Raw genomic sequence first — 26,497 nt, 5'->3', positions numbered from 1 at the left:
ACGATTCTTGAGCAGGACGGTATACGATTCTTGAGCAGGACGGTACGATTCTTGAGCAGGACGGTACGATTCTTGAGCAGGACGGTACGATTCTTGAGCAGGGCGGTACGATTTTTGAGCAGGACGGTACGATTCTTGAGCAGGGCGGTACGATTCTTGAGCAGGGCGGTACGATTCTTGGGGCACGAAGGTACCCGGCCTTTGATCCGAGCCTAAGGCATACGTCAAAGGCCAAAGCCATCAAACCCATGGGTCCAAGCGTCGCACGCAACAAGTTAAGAATCAAACTTTGTCATCTTCCGACCGGCAACTGAGGCTCGTTATCAGTCTGCGATCCAAGCTGGTGACGTGCCTAACCTTACGTAAGGCGTCTTGACCTTCGAGAGGTATACATAAATTCAGGTAAGGTCACCTATAGCAAGACTTAGGCATTACGTCAACATTGGACCAGACACATGCACCTAACCTTACGTAAAGCGTCTTAACCTTCGAAAAGCATATGCAAGTTAAGGTCACATGTAGCAAAACTCTTCGTTAACTATCACTTCAACATGTCGGGCCAGCCACACTCACAAAGCATCACGGACGGCGGACAATGCTTGGGCAAATCCTCCTTTGAGAAGTGTACGAAATGGACCCCCTACCTGAACACGCCACGGTGAAGGAGGGGGACCTGTGGGGGGGAGGAGGTCCTCTATACCAAAAATGGTTGCCCCCGCACCCCAGGGCTACCTGGCTCATAAACATCCCCCTCCCCCCCTTCCCTTCCCTCTCACCACTGCATTTGCTCTTTATCCCCCCCCCACCCCCACCCCACCCGCCTCCTATTCTGGTGTCCATTCCAGCAACCCTCACTCAGCTACATCAGTAGGCACAGGTAACACGTAGAAAATGCAGTTGAAGTTCTGCTCCCAAAATCTACAAACAGAACAGAACAAAAATATCAGAACGCATACAGAGAAGAGCAACAAAACCAATTCCGTCCCTAGGGGATAAATCCTATACCGAAAGACTCAAGAGATCTAAAGTAATCTGTTCATACCGCCAGGCTGCAAGTGGCTTCCACTACATAACTCACGACAATATCTTCACGTTAGACAGATATTATGACGAGAAGCAATATTACCAAGTTAAAGGGACGGATATGTAACACTAAAGTGGGCAAACATCTTTCAGCAGTGGATGCATAAAACACCACCGTAAACTAACAACAGATACTGCCATGTCGAAGTATACCAACACACTGAAGTGAAGGCTAGACATATATCTTAATGGTACCAATCAACAGAGAATAAACCAGTTCAAGATGGACACTATAATAAGGCAAAATTTTAGTCCTTCATTCTTTAAAGATTAACAGCTGAAATTATCTCCCAGATTATCCAGCGGCTAAAGCTGAACCAGAAAGTCTTTACAATCATTCTCTCACATAAAATTTCATTATCAGGTCTTCTAGACTATCCTCTCTATAATACATGGTATTCCTTCACAGCTATTTTCCCGCCGGCTGATATGCCGGGGGGGGGAGAGCAGTGGAACCTTCTGCTTTACTGTCCTATTTCCATTTGTAGTGGTAGGAGAGGAGCCTTCTGGTTCATGTCGTATCTCCATCTGCAGGGGTGGGTGGGGAAGGAAGTGCCTTCTGCTGAAGTGTCCCACCTCCATCTACATGAGATGGAGGAATTTAGGACACCAGTTCTGTCCTACTCGTCAGAGACCATCAGGTAATCTGTCATCTGTCATTCCCACGTTGTCCTCCCCCCATCACCACCCCTTCCCTTCCTATTTCCATCGGTAGAAAGGGCCATTCCCTCCCCTTTGTTATCATTGATCAGTGGGCACGCACCCTCCCACATCAGAGGACAATAGCAACTCCCCTCCTCGACCAGTGGACAGCAGCAACTTCCCCCTCCACCACCAGAAGGCAGCAGCAACCCTTCCCCACTAGAGGGCAGCAGCAACACCTCTTCACCCCCCCACCCTTCCCCCATCAAAGGGCAGCAGACACTCCCCTCCTGCGGGAGCAGCCACCCACTACCTGAGTCACACCTGCTGAGGTCACGTGCCTTTGCTTCCTCCATCCTCAGATGACGTCATGCCCCTCTCCTCTCCCCGTGCCTCCAGCCCCTCCACTCACTTGGGCTAACTGCACACACACACACACACACACACACACACACACACACACACACACACACACACACACACAAACACACACACACAGGCACTTGGAAGTAATGTAGTACGATTTCTGGAGCTGTTTTGAAAAAATATATATACGACAGATATTTCTAATCCATTACTACAAAATAAAATGAAATTCAACAAACATTACAAAGCCCATCATTCAAATACAATAACCATGGCTTGTACTTCCACGAAATACCAAAACACGATGTAACCGTGAGACCCGCCCATAAATACGCTTTGAATCTACGACAAATCACTCTCTGGGAATCTTTACGATGCGAGTCTCTCTTTTGTTTACAAAGCTGAACATCGTTACGACACGCTGTTCCCAAGGGTTCTCTCCTGGGATCGAGGACGGCGGGTCTCACAAGTCTATCATGGCTGACACCGCTGACTGACACATGAAAGGAGATAATTGTGAGAGCAGTTCCTGGCTCCCGCCGATCTTCTAACACTCCTGTCACTGGAGATGGTCATCATCTCTCAGTGGCGTCAGCACGCGATCCTCTGCCATCAACACGAGAGGAAATTATAAGGGAGGCAGGCACGGTTACGTGGCTGTGTTGGCAAACTGTGCCTAACACCTTCTTGGGATTCATACAACAGTCGTCAACAACACAATAACGAGATCTTAGGCACCTTCCTGGCTATTCGTACACCAGTCGTCAACATAAACTAGGTCCTGTAACCTTCCTAGGATTCACACCAAACTCGTCCACAGCATAACAAACCAAGTCAAGCTAGTGAGTGGCATGTCAATAACAAAATTCGACCAATAATGATGAAGTAAATGGATGATTAAATGAGATTATCATCATTATTGATCTCTTTGAGAGGTCACTTGCCATGATGAGTTTTAACTCAGTCCATCCGAACATGATGTACTAACATACTATAACCCATCACGCACTCAACACCAACATACGTACACTCAACGGTCATGCTTACCAGCAACACACACACACTCATCAGATCACCATACCAACACACCATAATCAGCTAACACTCTCTAATGAGCACGGCACACTCTAATGAACACAACACACTCACCAATAAGTCACACACGCTCACTCAACTCACAAATCGAGCTACTGAGTACAACGCAACGGTACGTCACACACACACACACACACACACACACACACACACACACACACACACACACACTTGTCTACCGCACATTCGCTAACACATTCAAGAACATGCTGAAGGCCGCCTCTTTGGCAAGGTGTGGCGCAACTGGCTGGCCAGATAAGCTTCGCGTGACCACCATGAACGTTGGCCTTTTACCAGGCAGTCCGTCCCCCGCAGTGTTGGCCTGACACAGCCTCATCATAGCCATGGCCAGACACAGCCTCATCATAGCCATGGCCAGACACAGCCTCATCATAGCCATGGCCAGACACAGCCTCATCATAGCCATGGCCTGACACAGCCTCATCACAGCCATGGCTTGACACAGCCTCATCACAGCCATGGCCTGACACAGCCTCATCATAGCCATGGCCTGACACAGCCTCATCATAGCCATGGCCTGACACAGCCTCATCATAGCCCCAGGGTTATGACAGTTCATTTCAGACCCTTCTGGGACTATGTGGGTTATTTTCATGTCCTCTACATTTGTTGTCGGTGCTTCAGACCATTTTGGGCAACACGAATCAACTTCAGACACCGCCTTCTGTTCCAGACCTTCCAGAGACCGTGTGTCTGTCAAGTTTTTGGCCCCTGTGAAGTTAGTTTTACATCATCATCTACGACCCAAGTGTGAGTCACTATCATCTTAGATCCTCCAAGGATAAGACAAAAGTCTCTCTCTCTCTCTCTCTCTCTCTCTCTCTCTCTCTCTCTCTCTCTCTCTCTCTCTCTCTCTCGTTCAGCGCCCTTGCTAATGGAACTGTGTCTTTCTTTACAAAAGAGCAAGTTAAAAAAAAAAACCGTCTGCTCCTGCAGCAAGAGTGCACGGGAGTGCTGTCAATGACCCCTTCCCAGGTCCTGAGACAAACTCCTCCATGTGAAACACCGACGGGATTACTGTTGAACACGGAGTCTTTTTTGGGGACGTCTTCTATCTTCGACGTCAAGTTCAGCTCCCTGAACGCTGATTTGTGCGACTGTAATGATCTAACAAGGTCCTTTTGTCGTAGTGTGCTAATGGCGTACGGCCTTTTCCATTCTGGAGGGGACAAGTAATACAGAAAAGTACTATTTTTGTTCTTTTTTTTCCCCTTCCCTTCGACCCCGAGTCACTGAAATCCTTTTCGGTGTTCACGGTACGCTTTCAATCCTCAATACACACCTAAAGGCAGAGCCTTTTAAGTGTACCGTCAGTGTACCGCTCAGCGTCACTACAGGTCCATTCTCAACGACCTACCTGCGGTGTTTAGGTGGCGACACTTTACTTAAAGGAGTTCCAGGCGTACTGCCCGTATTCCAGGGTCACTCGCAAACGAACCAGCTCCACTGTTAGAGCAGCGAGTGCTCTCAAGACTCTACCTACCTGTCAGTGTGAGCGCTCTATGCCCTGCGTCAGTCTCCCCTGACACACTGGGAGAAAAATAACACTACAAACAGCTGGTGGTGAAGAAGCGGGGGGGAAACCAGGATGGGAAGTCAGAAAAACAGACACAGAAGGAGAAAGGGCCGGAGACGGAAGAGGAGAATGGACAGATGGGAAGGCCAGAATGAGAGTACAGAATGACATCATCCCAACGAGAAAAACTTGAAATGTTTTCCCCAGGGTGAACTGGGGGAGACGTGGCAACCTCGCATGTAAACAGGATCTGTGGCTCGGGTGCGACCCTCTCATCCTGTGCAACATGGAAGGAAACAAAACTGAAAAAAAAAGATTAAAAAAAAAAAAACTTGTCATCAGGAATGTAAAAAGAAATAAAGTTGACTGAATAAACTTAATCCTATTCCAGGTCTGGGTGTGTTAATGGGGAAGAGTGGACGATGGTGTTACTGGAACGAGCGGGAACATGAGGAGGCAAGGGAGGGGAATCCTTATGGCATACTGGAATATATGTAACTCTCTGGGAGCAGGTCTGGGGAGGCGGGCTGGGAGATGCTGGGAGTGAGTCAGGTAGTGAGAGGCGGGCTGGGAGATGCTCGTAGTGAGTCAGGTAGGGAGAGGCGGGCTGGGAGATGCTGGGAGTGAGTCAGGTAGTGAGAGGCGGGCTGGGAGATGCTGGGAGTGAGTCAGATTGAGAGAGGTGGGCTGAGAGATGCTGGTAGTGAGTCAGTCAGGTAGGGAGAGGCGGGCTGAGAGATGCTGGTAGTGAGTCAGGTAGGGAGAGACAGGCTGGGAGATGCTGGGAGTGAGTCAGTCAGGTAGGGAGAGGCGGGCTGAGAGATGCTGGTAGTGAGTCAGGTAGGGAGAGACGGGCTGGGAGATGCTGGGAGTGAGTCAGGTAGGGAGAGATGGGCTGAGATATGCTGGGAGTGAGTCAGTCAGGTAGGGAGAGGCGGACTGGGAGATGCTGGGAGTGAGTCAGGTAGAGAAGGGCTGAGAGATGCTGGTAGTGAGTCAGATAGAAAGAGGCGGGCTGAGAGATGCTGGTAGTGAGTCAGGTAGGTCGGGAGAGGCGGGCTGGCAGATGCTGGGAGTGAGGCAGGTTGAGAGATGCTGGGAGTGAGTCAGGTATGGAGAGGCGGGCTGTCAGATGCTGGTCGGGGTGGTAGAGTCAGGTCGGCTGGCGGATCCAACCAGCAGTCAAGCCTGAAATAAGCTGGTGATAGAGGCGGAGCTGGGACGCTCTCAGGATAGCTGAGGAGGAGAAAAAGGAAGTGCGAGAGCTGAGAATATGACGGACAGACTCAAGTGCGAGAGTGAAGTACAGGGATGAAAGTGGAAAAGCGCGATTGCCAAGTGGACGTAAAGCAAGTACAAAAATTCTATATCAAATTCACAATAAATCAAAATGCTGTACACACTCCTAAGCCAGGAAGAGCGGGATAATAGAAGAACACTAAGACACACTGTTTAAGCTTTGAGTCATATGAAAATTATATCGAACACAACAGCTGGCGACCTCCATGGAAAGGTGATACAATCTCCTCAGTTGCAAAATCGTATCTCGTGCGACGCAGAAAATCACTTTAACGTAATATGGCCGCGTTATGTAACACTTGGAGCTGATTAAAAAGCAGGATGGCAGCAGCAGCCATCAACTCCTTGAGCAGGGCGGGTTGCGACACACGAGTGCGACGGTGCGACAATTTCAGCACGACACGATATAAGGGTACGACTTTTTAGCAAACGACGGTACGACGACACTTGACATATGGCCCTTTAAGCACGGCGGTACGACACTTGAGCACGACGGTACGACCTTCAGCAGTGCACGGAAATCCGCTGGAGGACAGTAGTGACGTGCTGAGGACATAATGATACATGTGGTAGAGACAGGATAGTGTGAGGCAGAAGGCACACACCTCCCCACCCACCACCGCTCACTCCGACTCAACAGCCAACGAGAGATATTTCTCGAACACCGTGTTGTGTGGAGAGGGTATACTGCCTTGGAAGATTTATAGGAAAGTATGAGAGAGGGGAAAAGTCCCCCTAACTGAACTGGCTTATCAAAAATGGGTGGCAAAAAATCAATAAATTGTTAAGCACTACAATCAAATTTGTTGCTTTTCTTTCTTCACATAAACATATCTACTGATAACAGATATCAGTAATAGTATTCGTCTAGCCCCAATCTGAAGGTAGTGATAGTCTGCACAATGACAGCCTCTCGTGTTGATAATTCATTCCGGTGTTATACAACACTACAGACTGAAATACGTCAGTGGTTCCGTCCTGCTCGAAGCGTCGTACCGTCGTGTTCACCGTACCGTCGTGCTCACCGTACCGTCGTGTTCACCGTACCGTCGTGCTCACCGTACCGTCGTGCTCACCGTAGCGTCGTGTTCACCGTACCGTCGTGTTCAAGTCTCGTAACGCTGTGCTTCAGGGCCGTAACGGTGTGGCTAGAAATCATACTGTTGTGCTAAAGGGCCGCACCGTCGTGGTCAAGAGCCGTACCACTGTGCTCAAAGGCCGCACCGTCGTGGTCAAGGGCCGTACCACTGTGCTCAAAGGCCGCACCGTCGTGGTCAAGGGCCGTACCATTGTGTTCAAAGGCCACACCGTCGTGGTCAAGGGCCGTGCCATTGTGTTCAAAGGCCGCACCGTCGTGCTCACAAGGTTACATTGTTTAAGGCCATCATGAAGTTGAGGAAATGACAAGAAAGTTGGGAGTGGTATGTGGGGACAGCTAGGAAACGCCACAAGTCTCACCTCCCGGATGTGTGTGACTGTCACAACACGGCTAACACACGCCTCCCAATGGTTGAGTGTACGGCTGAGTGAAAAGGCCGGTGGTGGCGTGTGTGAGTGTGTGTGTGTGAATGGGTGTGAGAAGGACCAGATACGTGTACGAGTAAAGTGGTCTGGCCCAGTGGGTGGGTTAGAAACCCGGTGGCTCAGCGAATTCTCAAGTGTATGGCTCACGTAGCTGAGCGACGTTAAGTGCACGGCTGAGTTTAAGCGCTTACAGAAGCGTATGGGTGGGCGGAGTGCGTGACTATGTTATATGGGAGTGTGAGTGGTAGCGTATGGTGGCGGGCGTAACGGCACCAGCCACCACATCTGACCCACCAACCCCTCCTCCACACCCGGGTAAATAAAATCAGCATCCCTCTCTATACACCATACATGATATCTAACCACAAACTCGGTCTTCTGGTCTCTAACCATCCTGGGAGGTTAAGCAACAAGGAGATAAGTGAAGTGAAGTATCATATGTGGAGGGGAAAATCGGAGGTTGCAACATAAATGGGCGAGTGGCGAGGTATCAAACACACATACATACACACGCGTGCGCACGCATTCAACACACCCATAAATACAAATTCTTCCCGGGCGAAACTAACGGTCGGCCAAGGGAAGGATCTAGAACCTCAGACTAGGTGAGCCTTACTTAACCTCTTTACCCTGACCCAGATGCAACCATTTAACTGTGCAAGCCAGCCCTCAGTAACATGCTTGCACCACAGAGCACCCCACAATCACCTCAGAAGATCATGAAGGAATTTGAGGAGCGCGACATTACTGTACACATAAAGAGGAAGCGGAGTGAGGTGGGTCTAATCAGGATGGACCATCTGACAAGACCAGCTGCCAACTGTCACAAGGAAAAGTGATGCGTGTATCTTATACTGGGAATGAAAAAGATGAATACTCAATCACACACACACACACACACACACACACACACACACACACACACACAAGTGCTGAAGATTAGCGTCGAGATGTCGCAAATTGCCAAAGGAACAGACAAGGGCAAACACCATGCCTATCAATTAGAAAGGAGACCTGGAAGAGGCGCTGAGCTACAGACCAGTCTCCCGGGCGAGTGTGGTCTATAAGGTGAAGATCATCAGAAACACATGGATGGCTTCCTGCACAGGAGAAATGACCTTAGTGAGAGACAACATGGCAATATGGTCCAGGGAAAGAGGATCATGCCTATTGAATCTCTTAGGATTTCGATGAGTGTGGGTCCTGGGTTGGACGAGAGAGCAGGTTGGGTGATTCGCTTATATCTCGACCATCAGAAGGTGTCTGAAACCGTATCGCAGGTGTGGATGATCGAGAAGTTGGATTATCAGGTAGATTAGACAGATTATCTTCATGAGAGGTAACATTGGAGCCTTCTCACAATGGGTCGGGACCGTTACTCTCCTCGATGTATGTGGATACTTGCCAAGAGGTGAGGACTTCTATCTGAATATGTTTGCAGATGATGCAGAGGTCGTGAGGGAAGTGAAATGCAAGGAGGATGAACGCATCACGCTACAAAAAGTGCCTCGACAGACTCCTGATACTTGGCTGATGAAATCCAACCCAAATAAATGTAATGAGGATCGTCACAGTGGAAGAAGGCGTCGATATGAATATAATCTACCAGGGAATTCGCTGCGACAATCTGTGTGAGTGAGAGAGAGACTTGGAAGTCAACATCGTCCCGAACTCATCGCCAGAATCCTACCTTAAGAGCACAGCAAAGGAGACCAAACGTCTGCCTGCCAATATTAGAACTGGATTCAAGTTCATGGATAAGGAATTATTCAGCATGCTCTTCACATCATACATATGCTTCTCCAATTTGGTCACCGCACCTAAAGAGGTCCAAAGAGCTAATGGAGACAGTCCAGAGCATAGCAACAGAGATGGTAACAGAATCAAGACAGCTGAATTACAGGGATAAGCCAGAAGCCTTTAATATGCCCAACTTCGAAGACAGACGATCGTGGGGTCAAGTGATAACCTTTATCAGACTGACGACGCAAACAGTAAACAGTTCGAGAAACGTAGGTACAAAACGGCCAGAGGAGATAACATGATATCAAACAAAGAAGCTGGTTGAAGAAGTTCTTTGAAAGTATATGAGTGGTGGATGAATGGAGGACATGGTGAATCCGGAGAACATACAGAAATCTTAAAGTTGTACGATCGCTGAGGATGTTCAAGAGATGGGGAACCAACGAGTGTAAAAAACCCCTCACCGTATAGTGCAGGAAGATAATGAGAGAGAGAGAGAGAGAGAGAGAGAGAGAGAGAGAGAGAGAGAGAGAGAGAGAGAGAGAGAGAGAGAGAGAGAGAGAGAGAGAGAGAGAGAATCCTGAGCAGTCCCAGGACACTTTTGTTATTATTGGACATGAATTTCACATTTCTGGCCCTCCGCAGGAGCTAACGGACGAGGGCCCGGAGGGCCCGAATCTGCTAGTGCTTGCAAAAATGCTTTATCGAACTTTCTATACACTGTATATTCCTAACACCAAATGCATTACTATGCATATCTTTATTATACTAAAAACAATTTTCCCTGACCATTGTAGATCTCTCTGGACCATCTAACAGTCTTCCTCTGTTTGGGCTAATGAGACTAGCAAGACTAGCTGGAGCTATGAGAAACTACGGGACCACTAGGAGGCCAAGGTGATGAATGCAGATGAAGCTAGGAGAGACTACGCCGCATGAGGCCAAGGTGAGGTGTAGGTGAGTCTCATGAGCGGCAGGTGACCATGACCACCTAATAAGGAACCTCACACACACACACTGGCCCACAGACCCTTTCCGCACGCCACCACCACTCAACACACTACCTCTACCCAGCTCCGGAATTGGGAAGATGTGTTTGGTGGCGTCAACCGCAAACTCCACCACACACACACACACACTCTACCAACCTCCAGACCTGGGAAGACGCTTTCGGTGGCGTCAACCAAGAGACCGCCACCCAATAACTCAGCGGGATGTGCTCGACCACGAGTTCCTCCACCACAGCCTTGAGCACTTCCGCTTCCATAAAATCAAAAGATACAAAATCCTTACCAGGGGCATTCATCCGTCTCACGAGTTGCCCTGGAATTCCTCTCCGCCTGCGAGTGTGTTGAGGTCTAAGAAGCCCGAGCGAGCAGCGGTGTGGCACCGGATCAGGCGTGAAGCCATGCTAGGAACCATGTTGGCCATGGCGGCTAAGGCAGGGGCTGACCTCCCTCCTGGTCCACTCCCAGGCATCGTCTACCCACGACACGCTCACAACCAACAAGAACGAACACCATCTCAATCACCCAACCATCTCCTAATCATTATCATTACCCTCATCCATAACAGGACAATCATCATCTACCGTACAACACCGACGATGTAGAACCATCACTAGTCGCCATCAAAACAATTACACTTAGCATTACCATCACCACTACTGGCACAACTACCTCCAATATCATACCATACCATCACCAACACACAAGAGTATCACCATCACCATCACACAAGAGCATCACCATCACCAACACACAAGAGCATCACCATCACACAAGAGCATCACCAACACACAAGAGCATCACCATCACCAACACACAAGAGCATCACCATCACCAACACACAAGAGCACCACCATCACCAACACACAAGAGCATCACCATCACCAACACACAAGAGCATCACCATCACCATCACTAGACAAGGACATCACCGCCACCACCATTACACAGGAGCGTCACCCCCACCCACCCAGTCCCAGACTGGGATTATATAAGCACGGTTCTCAGGACTGGAAGGATTAAAGATATATCTCCAGTGCCTTACTAAAACAGTCTAGCTGGTCAACAGACCTTTCACTTGAACGTCAAACCCTCCTTCAAACTCTCGGCCAGACTCAGAATTAATAAGGTCATTCTCCGAGCTGGGACTTAAAAGTGTGACAGGTGTCCGTCTGAAAAGCAGGAGTGCTGCAAGGTAAGTATCCCCGAATGTTCCTCCTGCCATACGAGGCAATGGTGTTCCTCCAACCTTCCAGCAGAAGACCCTTCATCAATCGCTCTTCCAGTCACATATCCACCCACATACACTGTTTACTCCGCCATGACTTGTAATAAGCTTGTGAGGGACTCAAAACGTGGCCTCCAGTCCCTCGCACAAGGGAAGTGCCTTGATAACTAGAGGGTCAACATTTTTTTTCTCCACTCCTGTGACCTGCAGAATCATGGGAGTGTTTGGTGGCCAGGCTCTCTAGCTTACAGCCTCGGGCCAAAGCGTCTCCGCAGTCATTTTGCTTACCCACCCGTCATATCTACAAGACTGCCCACTTCTTCTTTGGCTAAATCTTTTTACGCGTGAGGTCGCCGTCCTGACCTTATCAGGTTACAGAGCGAGGCCATGAGTGCTGCTTAATCAGCATAAGCAGGTAGATGCGTTGGGTAGGTTGGTGCCTACATCTGCAGGGAAATACACAGTGACATGGCTAGACATTAAGGGGCAAGTAATCAGTACGGACGAATGGTGCGACTATGAACATGTCCACTAACATCAAAGGATGCTATAAATATAATATAAGGAAACAACCACAACAGATAGGCCTGGGAACCATCTTCAGGAACTCACTAGACTATACAGGCTTATGGGTAGCTACCTCAGACATCCGAATATTCCAAATGAGCTCGCAGATTTTGGCCCGAGACCGACCTACTGGGGTAAGGACAAGCCTTCAACCAAACACGTGCGTGGCACTCACCTATCTTGTTGAGGTCCGGGAGGGGGAAGTGCTTGATATTCTGGTTCAGCTGCTCCTGGTAGTAGTCCACGATACCCTGCTGCACCTTCCTCAGGTTGGACACCTGCAAATACCATCATAATCATAATACAACATATACGACTCACGATTTATTGGAGTGAGTTGAAATGACTATATATGGGGGGTTGTGGTGGACACAAGGAAGCACTTCAGGATCGGACTGGACGAACAGCTCATATGCATAAATACAAATAAGGGCGTCAAATATCATATCGTTACTCTCGTAGAACATAATTCGTAATCTGGTGTAAAATGCTTGTATTTCTGTTACTTGTCAAAAGCCTATGCACTGCTCATGGTTCCTACGGCAGCACCCTTGCGTGTACAAGAGCCACTGTGATGTGTGGGGACACGCAGTATCTCACCAACAGTGTAGCAGTAATTCTAGGAAGGGGAATTACATTCCCAGTAGCGTCCGGCCACAGTAAGGATAAAGCAAACATGCTCGCACATTCAACACCTGAGGCAGGTGAACAACGGCAGCATTCCTTAGAGTGACCCAGTTTTTTTTTTTTGAAGAAAACAATGAAGAACAAACATTAAATGAAGTGAATATGAAAGACTATCTTGCAAGAACATGGGTCACGAGCCACACACTACTACATACATGAGAAAGACATCACAGGGACATTTTGGCGAGACTTATAACGAGAACACTCACACCAAAAGTGAGTTACGATCACATTGCGACACTCACCTCACACCCTCTACACAGTCTATAAGCAGTCCAAATGTGGCAACACCGATGACGGGAAATTACCGTAAAAATCTATATTGTCTGCAAGACTCACTCGAAGTGACTCACTCGAAGTCGTGTCAGGTCTATGGAGATCCCAAATGGGTACCTACCCTGCCATGCACGACCGTGCAAGTGCAGACTGTACAGTGTAGTGTACTCTAAAGACACTGCAAGTTTCCCCTGAGGAGTGAGACTGGTGGTCAGTGTTGATATATAAAGGTTGCACAGATAAGAGCTGCGTACGACGAGAGGGAACACGACCCAGCGGCGCATCAGCTTGGTCTACGGCCAAAGATGCACCGTTACATGACACTTGATGATATAATGACTTAAGACGTACAGGTGTTCCTCATGTTCCCGCGTCCAGGTGGAGAGAGAGAAAGATGTGGAGAGGGAAAGTGCGACACCTGCACTGAGGGAGAAGGGGGACGACAACTCTGAAGGAAGAACATGCCAGAGAAGACGGACACGAACGCGGCAGAAGAGAAGGTAACCGGTGTCTCTATGGTCAGGGCCGCCGAGGGCTGACGCCAGCCCTGAGGAAAAGGTTGGCATATTATGGCCCCCATAGGTCCGGCCCCGGAGAGAGGGGGAGGAGGAGGGAGGCTCCTTAAAAAAGGCTCCTCAACTGAGGGAAAGACTGAAAGAAAAATATATAAATAAATCGATATAAATTTGTTTACAACTTATATATTTTCTGTCGTTTGGTCTATTTAGACAGAGTCTTCGAGTTTCATCTCCACTTCCCCGGTCCCCTCCTCCTCAAAGGCCCAGCGCCCCAAGGGGAATGTGCCCAGGTTCCCCGGTGGGCCTGCACATGGTGGCGGCAGTAGGGAAGGACCTGGACAGATTGTGGTACCGACCGTTTTGAGAGAAAGTTTACCAGATCACATCACTGCCAGCGTAGTAGCTGGGGCAGTGCCACCAGCTGCAGCGGCAACAGTACTAGCTGCGTCAGCAGTGGCAGCACCAAACAGCGTCAGCAGCAGCAGTGGCAGTAGGAGCAGGAGGAACAGGGGTAGCAACAGTAGCAGCAGGAGCAGGAGAGACAAGAGGGAGGTGAGGATCTGGCTGGCTGTGCTGGCTGGCTGGCTGGCTGGTGAGGGAGTGGCCGGGGTGGGTGTCCTTCGCTGACCCGGCTCCTGCCAACCCCCATCCTACCTCCCCCGTTAACTTATACCCCCAACCCCCTCATCCCCTACTCTACCTCCCCTGTTAACGTGTACCTCACACCACCCCTTTTTCCCCCCTATGTTAACCTGTAACCCAACCCCATCCCTCCCACTCTCATTATGCCTCCCCCGTTAACCTGTAACTCCCCCCAACCCGCCCCCTATCCTCATCATGCCTCCCCAGTTACATTATGCTCCCCTCCGTCACCCTGCCTCCCTCGTTAACCTGCACCGTCACCCAGCCTCCCTCGTTAACCTGCACCGTCACCCAGCCTCCCTCGTTAACCTGCACCGTCACCCTGCCTCCCTCGTTAGCCTGCACCGTCACCCAGCCTCCCTCGTTAACCTGCACCGTCACCCTGCCTCCCTCGTTAACCTGCACCGTCACCCAGCCTCCCTCGTTAACCTGCACCGTCACCCTGCCTCCCTCGTTAACCTGCACCGTCACCCAGCCTCCCTCGTTAACCTGCATCCTTACCCCACACCCTTACCCCAGCCAGCCAGCCAGCCTCCCCCGTTAACCTGCGCGGCCTCTCCCCCGTTCTGTCTCCGCCAATATTAACCTAAGCCTCCACCGTATTTCCCTCAGTTAACTTGTACCTCCACCACCCCCCATTCCGTCTTCCCTGTACTCCCACACCACCCCATCTACCCTATTGACCTGCACCCATAGCCCCCCCCCCCACGGTAAACATGTACAATCAACCCCCACCCTGCCTCTCCCCATCCTTTAAAATCACGACGAATTCAAAGATAACCAACAAAACTAATTCCGGTGCTCAGAAACAGGCAGACTCCGTCATGTAATAAAAGTTTTCAAAATACTAAGTAATTTCTAAATAAATAATTTCGACAACATAGACGACCATCACTTTCACATGAGAGAGACAGTCAGTGACCAGAATACGATCCGATATTAGAAGGAAGGTGTAATATCATCGTGGGCAAGCTTTTCAACCTTAGGATTGGTGGAACACTGAAATAAATTTTCCAACACGTCATCGCCAGGTCCACCAATACCCTCAGTGACTTCTCACACCGGTAAACGGGCCTGTGTCCAATATTCAAACGTCTATTTCAAAGAGTAACTTTTTTTCCCCCTCTGTTTCAGATCTGAGGTTCCTCTCTAGAGAAGCCCCGTTCAGAGTGTGTGTGTGGGGGGGGGGGGAGACTTTTCCCGTCTACACTCTCCTACAAATCTTCCAAGGCAGTATACCCTCTCCACACAACACGGTCTTCGAGAATTATCTCTCGTTGGCTGTTGAGCCGGAGTGAGCGGTGGTGGGCGGTGGGGAGGAGGTGTGTGCCTTCTGCCCTCTCTGTTTTTTGTCTCTACCACATTTGACATTATGACCTCAGCAGGTCACTACTATCCTCCAGCAGATAACCCCGTCACAGATCACCACGTCCTCTTGTTATCCCTCCTTTCCATCATCCTGCCTCCCCCCTTCAACTTGTAGCCCTCCCCAAGTTTATCTCCTTCACCATCCGAATACTCCCTCCCCTTAAACCTGTACCCCAGCTGTCCACCTCCGTTAAATTGTCCCGCATCTAACCCTTCCCCCGTTAACCTGGACTCTATCTGCACCCTTCTCCGTTAACCTGTCTCCCACCAGCTTCTTCACCCGTGAACCTGTACCCTACCTATCCCCTCCCCGTTAACCTGTCCCCCTACATCTGCCCTAACCAGTCTCCTCCGTCGTTAACCAGTTCCCCCGCCTCCATGAGACTGTGGGCCACACTTGTACACTGAACCAGCTGGAGACTGTGGGCCACACTTGTACAGTGAACCAGCTGGAGACTGGGCCACACTTGTGTACTGACCCACAAGCGCTGGTCATCACCAGTCATTTCAGAGTAGCAGGTTAGCGTGCCACTTAGCGAGGGTCAGGAGGCTGGAGGGCGTAGCCTCGGCCCATACGCTAGGCTCTGTGGTCAACAGGCCCGTCCACCCTCCTGGCCAGGCTTCTCAACCCTTCCTCACTCATCATCATCACAAGAACTCGCAACAGACGGAACCTTTCTCCAGTACACAGAGAAACTGAACCTTTCTTACTGCAAGAAACTGAACCTGTCTTCAGTACGTCAAGGGACTAAACCTTTCGCTTGCGCATCAAAGAACTGAGCCTATACTCGGTAAATCAAGAAACTGAACGCTTTCTTCAGCACACCAAGAAACAAAACCTCTCATCAGTACATTAAGAAACGGAACGTTCCTTAAGAAACAACCTCTCTTCTGTATATCAACAAATATACCTCTCTTTACCAGTACTAAAGGTGGGGGCCATGATGTTACTTGCACTAGGTGATAAATACCACCCCCAACAGGTAATAATGGATCAAGCTGGAAATATTTAGATTCAATAAAGAAAAAGGGTAATCACTGGTGTGGAAGTACAGAAGTAAACGACTGGAACAAGTTTCCATGTGAGGTTACAGATGCAAACACGCTGGCAACTTCGAGAGATACCGATGGTGGGTTCAGATAAGTCCAGAGCTAATAATTACGGCTGGGTGTAAACTGGAGCTGCTGCCTCGTATGGGCTACTAGGCCGCCCGCTGTTTCCAAATACTCTTTGTCCTCACAGCAGCAAGGGGATCGCACCCGAAAACCAAACAGCCGAAGATATATTTTTCAACTTATCGGCCCGTCCTCTGTATCTCCATCACGGGCACTGCATCAGCAAGATAAAACAAAACTGCCCAAGCTTAGCTCACGGTTCTAAATGGGAAACGTTGTCTTCAGATATCTAGGGAGGCACCATCGTCCACACACGCCGTACATCAACATGCTAATGTACAGCCCTCCAAGACCTACCTCCCCCTCAGGGAAAGACATTCTAGGAATTCCAGTTACCATCTTAAAGCAAGTATCAGAGCGGAACCCAACGAATCTCACGTCCACTCTGCCTCAAAGAGGACCAGGCAGTGGGAGGGGATGTCCTCTGTAGCCATCGAGACTGCGGGATCACATGGGTTTCTCCCGGGAAAACAGATGAGGACCCAGTGAGAGTCCTGGCAAGACGCCAGCACCTGCCTCAGACACCGACCTACCCGGGCATCTGGCCGTCGCCGCAGCTGCTGCTGGCTGTGAGCATCAATCAGTTGGGTGTGGTGGTTCCTGCGCCAGTCGAAGCGTTATCGGGTAAACTACAGACAGGCTCGTTGAGTGGCGCACCGGCCCAAAAAATATGCTATAATGGGAAAGAAACCACTACCCACCCACGAGCTCCTACTACAGTCCTGTTGCTGCCACCACCATGATCATCCTCACCCCGCTGTACCCTCCTCCTGCACCACCACTGCCACTGCACCAGCCCTACAGGAGCACCACCCTTGCCACAGTACCAGTCCTACCGGAGGACCACCCCTGCCACTGTACCAGCCCGACCACACCGCCAGTCCGTTACTGTTTCGCCCTAGCCACAGCCCTGCCACATTACCAGACCTACAAAGCACCGGATACACCACCACACAACTCTAACCATACTACCACAGAGATCCTGCTACACCACCAAACATATCCTGCCACAGCGCTACACATCTCCTACCACTGCACTACACATGTTCTGCTCCTCCCTGCCACGCAGATCCCTGCAACAATTTCATCTCACATTCAACAAAATTCAGGCCAAACTGGTGCTAATGGCTCTTCACCATTTACGATTATGTTCCCTCAGACCTCGTCATACCCTTGACCACCAAGTAGGAGTGTTCATCAATCACGTGTTCGTGAAAACCATCACAACCCGAGCTGGCCTCCCTGGCTGTGGCGCACCTCACATCTCCATCTTTCTCGTAACTCTACATCCGACGAGCTGATGGCTTCTGTAGACACATTCCAGCATCAGCCGAAGGCAGACCTGAGTATATACAACGCCATAGCTTATCTCGTATTACCACCTCCCATGTTCTGTTGATTGAAACCGTGTGGAGGGACGTCTGACTCACGTTTGTGGCGTCTTTCTCCAATGACACCAGGCACGCACACGTCCGGCGTATCTCGCGTGACGAAGACCTACCTACCTGATGGTGAAGTCCTCTGTCATCATCTCACAGAGCCAATGATGTGCTCGTCAAATGACCTTGGTGGGTCATAAGCCACAGATCTGAGCAGGGGGGGCGCCCCCTGACGACCCCCTGACCTTCACAACAATAGGGACCTTGGGGATGACCTAGGTAGGTCACAGACCAAGGATTAGAGAAGGAAAGAAACGCTGACCTTCAACACGGAAGGTCCTACAAGCCTCCAGGGGCCTCCCAAAGTAATGGACGTGGTGGCCACGCCCAGACAATTAACCTTACCTGCGTGACCGACTCAGCTTGTTTGTATATACCCAAGTCACCACCAGCACAGTCAGCCATTCAAGCAGGCAGGCCACATGAGCAACGCTACGTGACTTTCAAACTCTCATCTTCCCCAGAAGGGTACGTGGGTCCCTGTTTTGGTGGCGGCCCCCAGAGTACACTGGCTCCTGCCCCTTCGGCATATATATATATATATATATATATATATATATATATATATATATATATATATATATATATATATATATATATATGAATGAGCGACAAAAAAGTAATACACTGTACAAATGAGAACCATACTGCGTCGTAAAACTAGCTTCCCATATTATGATGACGCAGTTGCACTTTCTTTCTCCGAGTCATGGACGACTGCTATATGCCTGATACTTTACCAAATGTGATGTGATATAACCGGCGTCCTCTGTGGAGGGGAATTAAACGAGGGCGCTATGATTAAAAGTCACAAGTGTGGCTTCATGCAATATCACATATCCAGCCGCTAATGTGTCTTGGACGTCATAAAACGGATTACCTCAACCCTCCACCACCACTTGTAACCAACTGTTGGGCCCCTGGGGTGTAGTACACCACCACCTCTGTACTCGCCCATCAGATCCCTGTGTTGTTACGGGGGTAGTACACCACCACCTCTGTACTCGCCCATCAGATCCCTGTGTTGTTACGGGGGTAGTACATCACCACCTCTGTACTCGCCCATCAGATCCCTGTGTTGTTACGGGGGTGTACATCACCACCTCTGTACTCGCCCATCAGATCCCTGTGTTGTTACGGGGGTAGTACACCACCACCTCTGTACTCGCCCATCAGATCCCTGTGTTGTTACGGGGGTGTACATCACCACCTCTGTACTCGCCCATCAGATCCCTGTGTTGTTACATGTTTTCATAACCGTCTTCTCAGTCCTCGCTAACACGAGAGAGCTTACGACACAAGACCATACACCCGTCACATGTCTAATATGGAGCTCGTTATTGTGTGTCCGCTGTGGAGGGACGACACACAGTGGAGGGATGCCAGCGCCGTTCTCCAACACCATGATCGCGATGGCACGACCCTTTTCGGCACGACGGTACGACCCTTGAGTATGACGGGGTGGCTTATCTATTACCTTGACCCCTTGCGTGTCGGGTCAAAGGCCGCGTCGTCATAGGCAAGGGTTGTGCATATCGTGCTTGAAGGGCTTAGGGCCCTGAACTGACCTAGTTTTCACGGGATCACGAACGGTACACGCACGTGCCCAACACTCCTCTCACACACACACACACACAGCTGGACGCTGCTGGCACCGTCAATGTGCAGAGTGAGTCTCTTATCACTAACGAAAAGGAGATGACGGTGAAGGAAGGAATACCAGAAGCTATGCAGATGAAATCGCTCCCGATCATTAGACATTCCTTGTCGTCAGTGTGCGACGAATGGTAGATATCAGATCGCACACACAGTAACCTCAGGCTGGGATGTCGACGTTTAAAAACAACACAAGTCATGATAAGAGAGGAACACATCGTCCCCACAATGGCATCGAAAACTTGACAAAGTTTCCTGCAACCTCAAGTTGCCGAAATTAACCGCGTGGACTCAAGTGGTCCAACCTGGATGGACAGTCATTAAATGATGCACAGGTCTTCCCTCAACAGCAATATCAACCAATTAGGGCCATTCAAGTTTCCTCAAACTATCCTGTAACTCGGGGACGGGGCACAAGACGGGTCCTTCATACGTTCTGTAACTCGGGGACAGAAGACGGATCCTTCATATATCTTGTAACTCAGCGACAGAGGCCGGACCCTTCATACGTCCTGTAACTCGGGGACAGAAGACGGATCCTTCATACGTCCTGTAACTCGTGGACAGCAGACGGGTCCTTCATACGTCCTATAAGGTCAGACAGACGGACAAAGAATGATAACACTCTCCCCTCCGCCATGTTGGGAAGTCTATCAACAATCCTATGTCCCCCCCGAGATGCCCAGGCGGTCAGCTGGAGCAGCTGAGCAATCAACATACAAGGACAAGACGCGGGTTATCTGGCCATCGCGGCAGACTATCGGAATACATCAACACAAACGAGAAATGGAAGACGTGAGTCAACTCTCGGTTGGTCGGTCGGTCGGTGCTGGAGCGTGTTGGCTGGCTGGCTGGCAAGCGGACCTCACCTTGACCGTGGCCACCCCCACCTCCACCGCAAAGCTTCTCTCTCCCACTCCGGACAAGACAGGAGGAAGGGAAATAACACGTGCATCCGGTAAAACCGACTTGCTCTTAAAATGTCAGCTTTCATTCAGACTGCAAGTTCCACCCAGGTTGACCTTTCCCTCCGAGTCCTTCCACCCCCCCGTATCACGAACTGACAACGTATAAGTCTTCACAATATAGTCCCTCATCACACACACACACACACACACACACACACACACACACACACACACACACACATACACTCACGCCCGAAGTCCACCCCCTCACGGCTAAATTACAACCCGAGAGAGAGAGAGAGACACTTTACTTCATTCTTACCGTGCTCCCGCGCGGCGGCGTTACCCGAGATGGCCCAGATCCGCCCCACAGTATCTTATTGTAACCACAAGACCCGCACGGATGTCGCCGCTCCCCCCGCCCACCTCCAACACCGGTTGTATATCGGGTATTTTATTGATACGACGTAAAGAACAAAACCTAATATTCGTGCTCAGCTCAACCACACTATCTATTTCGGCAAGACTGGAATCTCTTAACAATGTCTCTAAGAGCGCGGGTCCACACAAAGAAAACGGAAATGGAGCTGAAGAAAATAAGCTCCACTGACACGAACACTAGGAACGGCCGGCGCCACCAACAGAAGAACGTACGAGGAAGTGAGCAGCTATAAAAATAGCGAGAACCTGGAGGAACTGAAGTGTTTCAGGCACCTGGGTGTGGATACGGCAGGAGCTGGAACAATGAGAGCTCAAGTTAGCCATAAGGTGGAGGTGAGGTGGGGCTAAGGTCTTGCCTGGGTGCACTGAAGAGTGTGTGGAAAGCACGTTCGCTCTCTGTGGTGAGGGGGTAGGGACTGGTATGTTGCACGGATCAGCACTCCCGGCAGTGTTGTATGGGTGCGACGTATAAGCCCTTAAATAACAACAACAAAAAAAAGTGCATGTGCTTGAAATGACAATATTGACTCGGGGGGGACAATATCTGGTGTGAGGATGGGGTGTGATCGAAGACGGTATGACAGGGTTAGAGAGATCGGTGTGGTGGCCAATGGGCTGGACCACGGCATATGAAGCAGGGGGCTCTGGTGGCGGTGCATCATACATAACAGATAGTGAGTGGATGTGAGCAAATGAGGCCATTCTTCGTCTGGTCTTGGCGCGACCTCGCTACGCTGGAAACAGCAAACAAGTATGATCATATATATATATATATATATATATATATATATATATATATATATATATATATATATATATATATATATATATAAAACATTCAAGACAGACGGAATCTGAAATCCAATCTTACTGTCTTGGACAGACAGAGAAGAACGATAGTACCAGGAACATCAATAATAATAATAATAATAATAATAATAATAATAATAATAATGATGATGATGATAGGAGGCCTCGAGATTACGACGCTTCGAGTTGCGACGTTGAGGACTTATGACATTTTAGAATTAGGGTAGAGTGTATCAACTTACAACACTGTGCTGCCACTTGCGACAGATCGGAGAAAGAAAAACAAATCCCGTATACAACTCATAATATCCAAAATAATATTTTCATTTATTACTAAAGTACATCGCCATAATCTCGGGTATTTATGTACTCGTTATACATAAATCAATCACGCCATAAGAAAATACTATTCGATACTGTACCCCGCTAACTTGGGAAACACGTTCGCTTGAGTTCACCGCTACGCCCTCTTATTTACCACATTCACAGACACACTGTAGGCGTTCCAGATACTCTTGAGATTACAGGATATAAGGTTATCACTCCCGAGAGGTGATATCAAAGGTGTTTAGGAGGTCTGATGCAGGCCACACTTCTGACCAAGTCTATGGCTCTCCCTCGCTCTGCTACCTTTATATTCTTAAAGCAAATCTCTAAACCATCGTCTAGACAACCTGGGATATGGCAACACAACTGTGGAATCAGATGATCCAGGGGTGATCTAAGTCACCTCTGTGCCGCTCTCCCTCCCTCCCAGTAACCATCAGTCCTCTCCAGCACCACCTACAGCCCTCATTACCATGTTCCAGTAAAGTACCTTATTCGGTGAGTTTTCCTCAACCATTGTGTCATGACAGACTGGGGCGCTATATATATATATATATATATATATATATATATATATATATATATATATATATATATAGAGCTGAGCTGTTTCAGGTACAGTATAATCCATCCATTATGGCTTACCTCGGGAACGTAAGTACCCCTTTATAACACGGGTATGAACGGCTCGACGTACGACGGGCCAGAGTAGCGACAGGTGCCCGGGCACGTATCCCCGTCGTAAGATGAGGCCTCTCGTAGCCGTCATACCCAAGGGGAGCACCGTCGTGCGCGCGAGGTCTTCAAGGATAGTCGCGTCGTCCTCAAGAGGTTAACCAGGTAGCGCAAAGTCTATCATTTCGATACAAATATGGCGGAGAAACATAAGAGTAGCGGCCTTGGGCGTGTAGACTTTCCCTGGCCCCAAGGATGCCACTACCACACCCGGACTTGGGGTTATACCAACAAGAAAACATTACAGTGCATGTTTTCACGCCGTCACCACGCCTGAGCAGCGCCACACCTGCCATATAACGACGTGCACAAGGTGCGGTACTGAGCTAGCCACAGCGCCACGTCTGCCATATAAAGGTGTGGTACATAGCCAACCACAGCATAACATCTGCCATATACGGACGGTGCACAAGGTGTTGTGTCCCAACAGCACTCGAACTCTTCACTGTCCACGTCGTCGAAAAGGTTGTGATCAGGCCATCCCTTACTCTTCTCTCTTGCGTGGTGGGCAAATTTAAGGCCTCTAACCTCTCCAAGTAATTCAGCTCCTTTGCACCTTCTCTATTAGCTCTTTGTGCTTCTTTAGGTGCGGTGACCAAACCTGAGAAGTATACTCTAGTTTAGGGACGTGATTAGCTAGCTGAATATTTCCTTATCTATGAACTTATCTAATATTTGCTGACTGACAGCTGGTCTCCTTACCTACTCTCCTAAGGTAGGACTGTAGTTTACTGAAATGCAGACTCCCACATTCCACTTGAAATGTTTTAAAATCATTAAAGGAGAGACTGGTGTCAAAGGATTAGAAGAAATCAAAAGTCGAGCCTATATCTAAAATAAAGCATAGTAGAAAATTGCAGCAAATAACACACCAAAATCTCTGATGTGTTGTGTAAACTGCAGCAAACAACACACCAGAATCTCCGATGTGTTGTGTAAAACTGCATCAATTAACACACCAGAATCTCCGATGTGTTGTGTAAAACGCTGCAAAAAGATAATAAGAAAGCAAATCTACAAATCCTTGCGAAGGAGAGACTACGTAGATAAGTGAAAGGCAACACTGGACTCCACGAAAAGGAGGTCATGCCTAACATATCTTTTTAAAGAGTATAATGCTTCAGAGAGGATGATGTACGGGCGAATTGTGTGTGTTCTTGGGTGGCCAAATGACACCCTGTCACATCAGACGTTGGTACAGAAGCTGGATTTTAAGGCACGGCTCCTACGGGATATGGAATAGACTCGAAGTGAGGAGAGGTCGCATGTTGGAGAGGCCTTACTAAAGTGGGTTGAGGCTACCGGTAGCGTGCCGCAAGGTTCAGTCTTAGGGCCGCTATTATTCTTGTCCTACGTTAATGGCTTACCAGGAGGCCTAGATCCACCACACCTCACCATGTTGCAGGCGATGCTAAGGTCATGGGATAAGAAATAAGAACTGACTGGGATCGCATGAAGGTAAAGGGGGATTTAGCTGGATGGAAAGGTGGTGGAGTTTAACCCAAGCAAATGTAAGGTTGTGAAGATGGAACACCGGTAAAGAAGGCATCCATATGATTCTAAACATGCTACATTAACCCATATGGGTAAGGGACTTAAGGGTCTATATAATACTCAACCTTTCACCAATAATTAACGTAGGGGACAATTGTTAAGAATGCATATCATATGTTGGTTGATATCAACACTGCATTAAGTACTTGCATATGAATATGTTCAACAATAAACTCTTCAACTGTCATATCTTTAACCAGAATGTGCATCTTAAATTTGGTCACCATACTCCAGCAAACACAAAGAGTTGTGAGATGGTCCAGAAGAGTGGGTAACACAGACGGCCACTGTAACGTGAGAGATGAGGTACAGGGAACAGGTTTCAGACTATACATCTGCCCACAGTGGACGACAGGATGGAGGAGGACTTTATCACAACTTTCAGTGTTGTGAGAATCAGACTGACAGTGAACAGTTTTTCGGCGGATACGATGACAGAGCAACCAAAGGTAATGGCTGAAAAAAAAAGTCTTACACAAGATATAAAGAATCATTGCTATAGTATTGGTAAACTGTGAGTGCAGACATCATACAGAATTTTGAGAAGTCGTTTGGCAAAGCTAGAGAGAGACAAGGCCCTCATGAGTACAGATCTCTCTCCCAGTACTGCATGGAGAGGCAAGGACACATACGCAATAAAGGTAAAAGAATGTGAATCCAAATTTGTTACGATTAAAAGAATGGTACAAAGGATAGAAAGGACACTCTCCAGAAATAGGCCCAGTCTGACCCAGGGAGTGAAGTCAACATATACGGAAGCATAGCAGAGCAGAGGCGGTAGTGGTGTCAAGGGTGAGGGAGCACAACCCAGATGCTCTGTGAACAAAGCTACAAAATGTGGGAACAACAGGAAGAAAAAAAATAATAGAATATGAGGAAAATGAATGGAAAAAAAACGAGGTGCATTATAAAACAGACACAAAGCATGGACGGTGAACGCATGAAAGGCAAAAGCGTAGTTGTCAAATGGATCTTTCAAAAGGTCAGAGGTGGGTGAGATTAGGTCCCGTGACATATCCCAAACCCAGCTACGACCAAGTACAGTGCTTGTGAACAAGGAAAGTGAAGGTGGAAAGATGCAGACCAGCCATGATATTTCCACTGGAAGAGGCGCACATTCTCTCTAAGGAAGAATGGATGACAAAGGAGCGTAATAAGACAAAGGAATTAATACAGACAAGTGAAATGGAAAGTTCAGTGGCTTTACAGTGAATGGATGGACCAGAAACAAAATCAACCAATCGAGATACCAGGAGAGGTGTGAGATGACGTCTGGTTAGGGAAAACAGGAAACTCCCATAATACATGAAAAAAAATTGCAAAATGTTTCCAGAAAATATATATAAAAAAAAAGACATGAAGGTAGAAGTTAGGAAAGAGAAAGTGACAAATCTATGCCAAATCCTAAGCAGCAGCAGGAGGCTGGGTCCACCCATCACATGACACACAAAACCTCAACATTCTCTCTCTCTCTCTCTCTCTCTCTCTCTCTCTCTCTCTCTCTCTCTCTCTCTCTCTCTCTCTCTCCAACATGAACCCTATCATACACCTACACACACACACACACCTCTGGCATCAGGCACTTCTTCCCCAGGGAGGGTGTGGACGCGCCCTCACCGGACGAGAAGGAAAGTAGAAAACATCCTGTGTCACTCGCGTAGTTTTAAGATGCTCATGACATGACCAGCATTACAAACCACATCTTGTAATTCCATCCCAGGTGTACCACCACCACCACTCGCTCTCTCCAGTGTACATAACTATCACCTCACACACGGTGTACCTCTATGTAGTTACAGGCGTATACGTGTATAACGTAGGGTATATCACTGTACCTCACTATATTAGGACAGTGCCGACCCTAAAAGG

General features: G+C 48.8%; 1 protein-coding gene across 2 annotated transcripts in view; it reads right to left on the bottom strand.

Moving 5' to 3' along the window:
• Positions 1–26,497, bottom strand: part of hook (hook microtubule tethering protein) — a 110,496-nt gene that overhangs the window by 44,401 nt on the left and 39,598 nt on the right. For both annotated transcript variants that reach the window (XM_071658087.1, XM_071658086.1), the window contains exon 4: positions 12,267–12,369. In XM_071658087.1, coding sequence (XP_071514188.1) covers positions 12,267–12,369 — 103 coding nt within the window. The remainder of the gene's footprint in view (positions 1–12,266; positions 12,370–26,497) is intronic.

This window comes from Panulirus ornatus, chromosome 65, assembly GCF_036320965.1.
Source record: "Panulirus ornatus isolate Po-2019 chromosome 65, ASM3632096v1, whole genome shotgun sequence".
NCBI classification, from domain to species: domain Eukaryota; kingdom Metazoa; phylum Arthropoda; class Malacostraca; order Decapoda; family Palinuridae; genus Panulirus; species Panulirus ornatus.
Note: the sequence above shows the minus strand (reverse complement) of the source record. Positions and strands in the feature narration are given on the sequence as shown.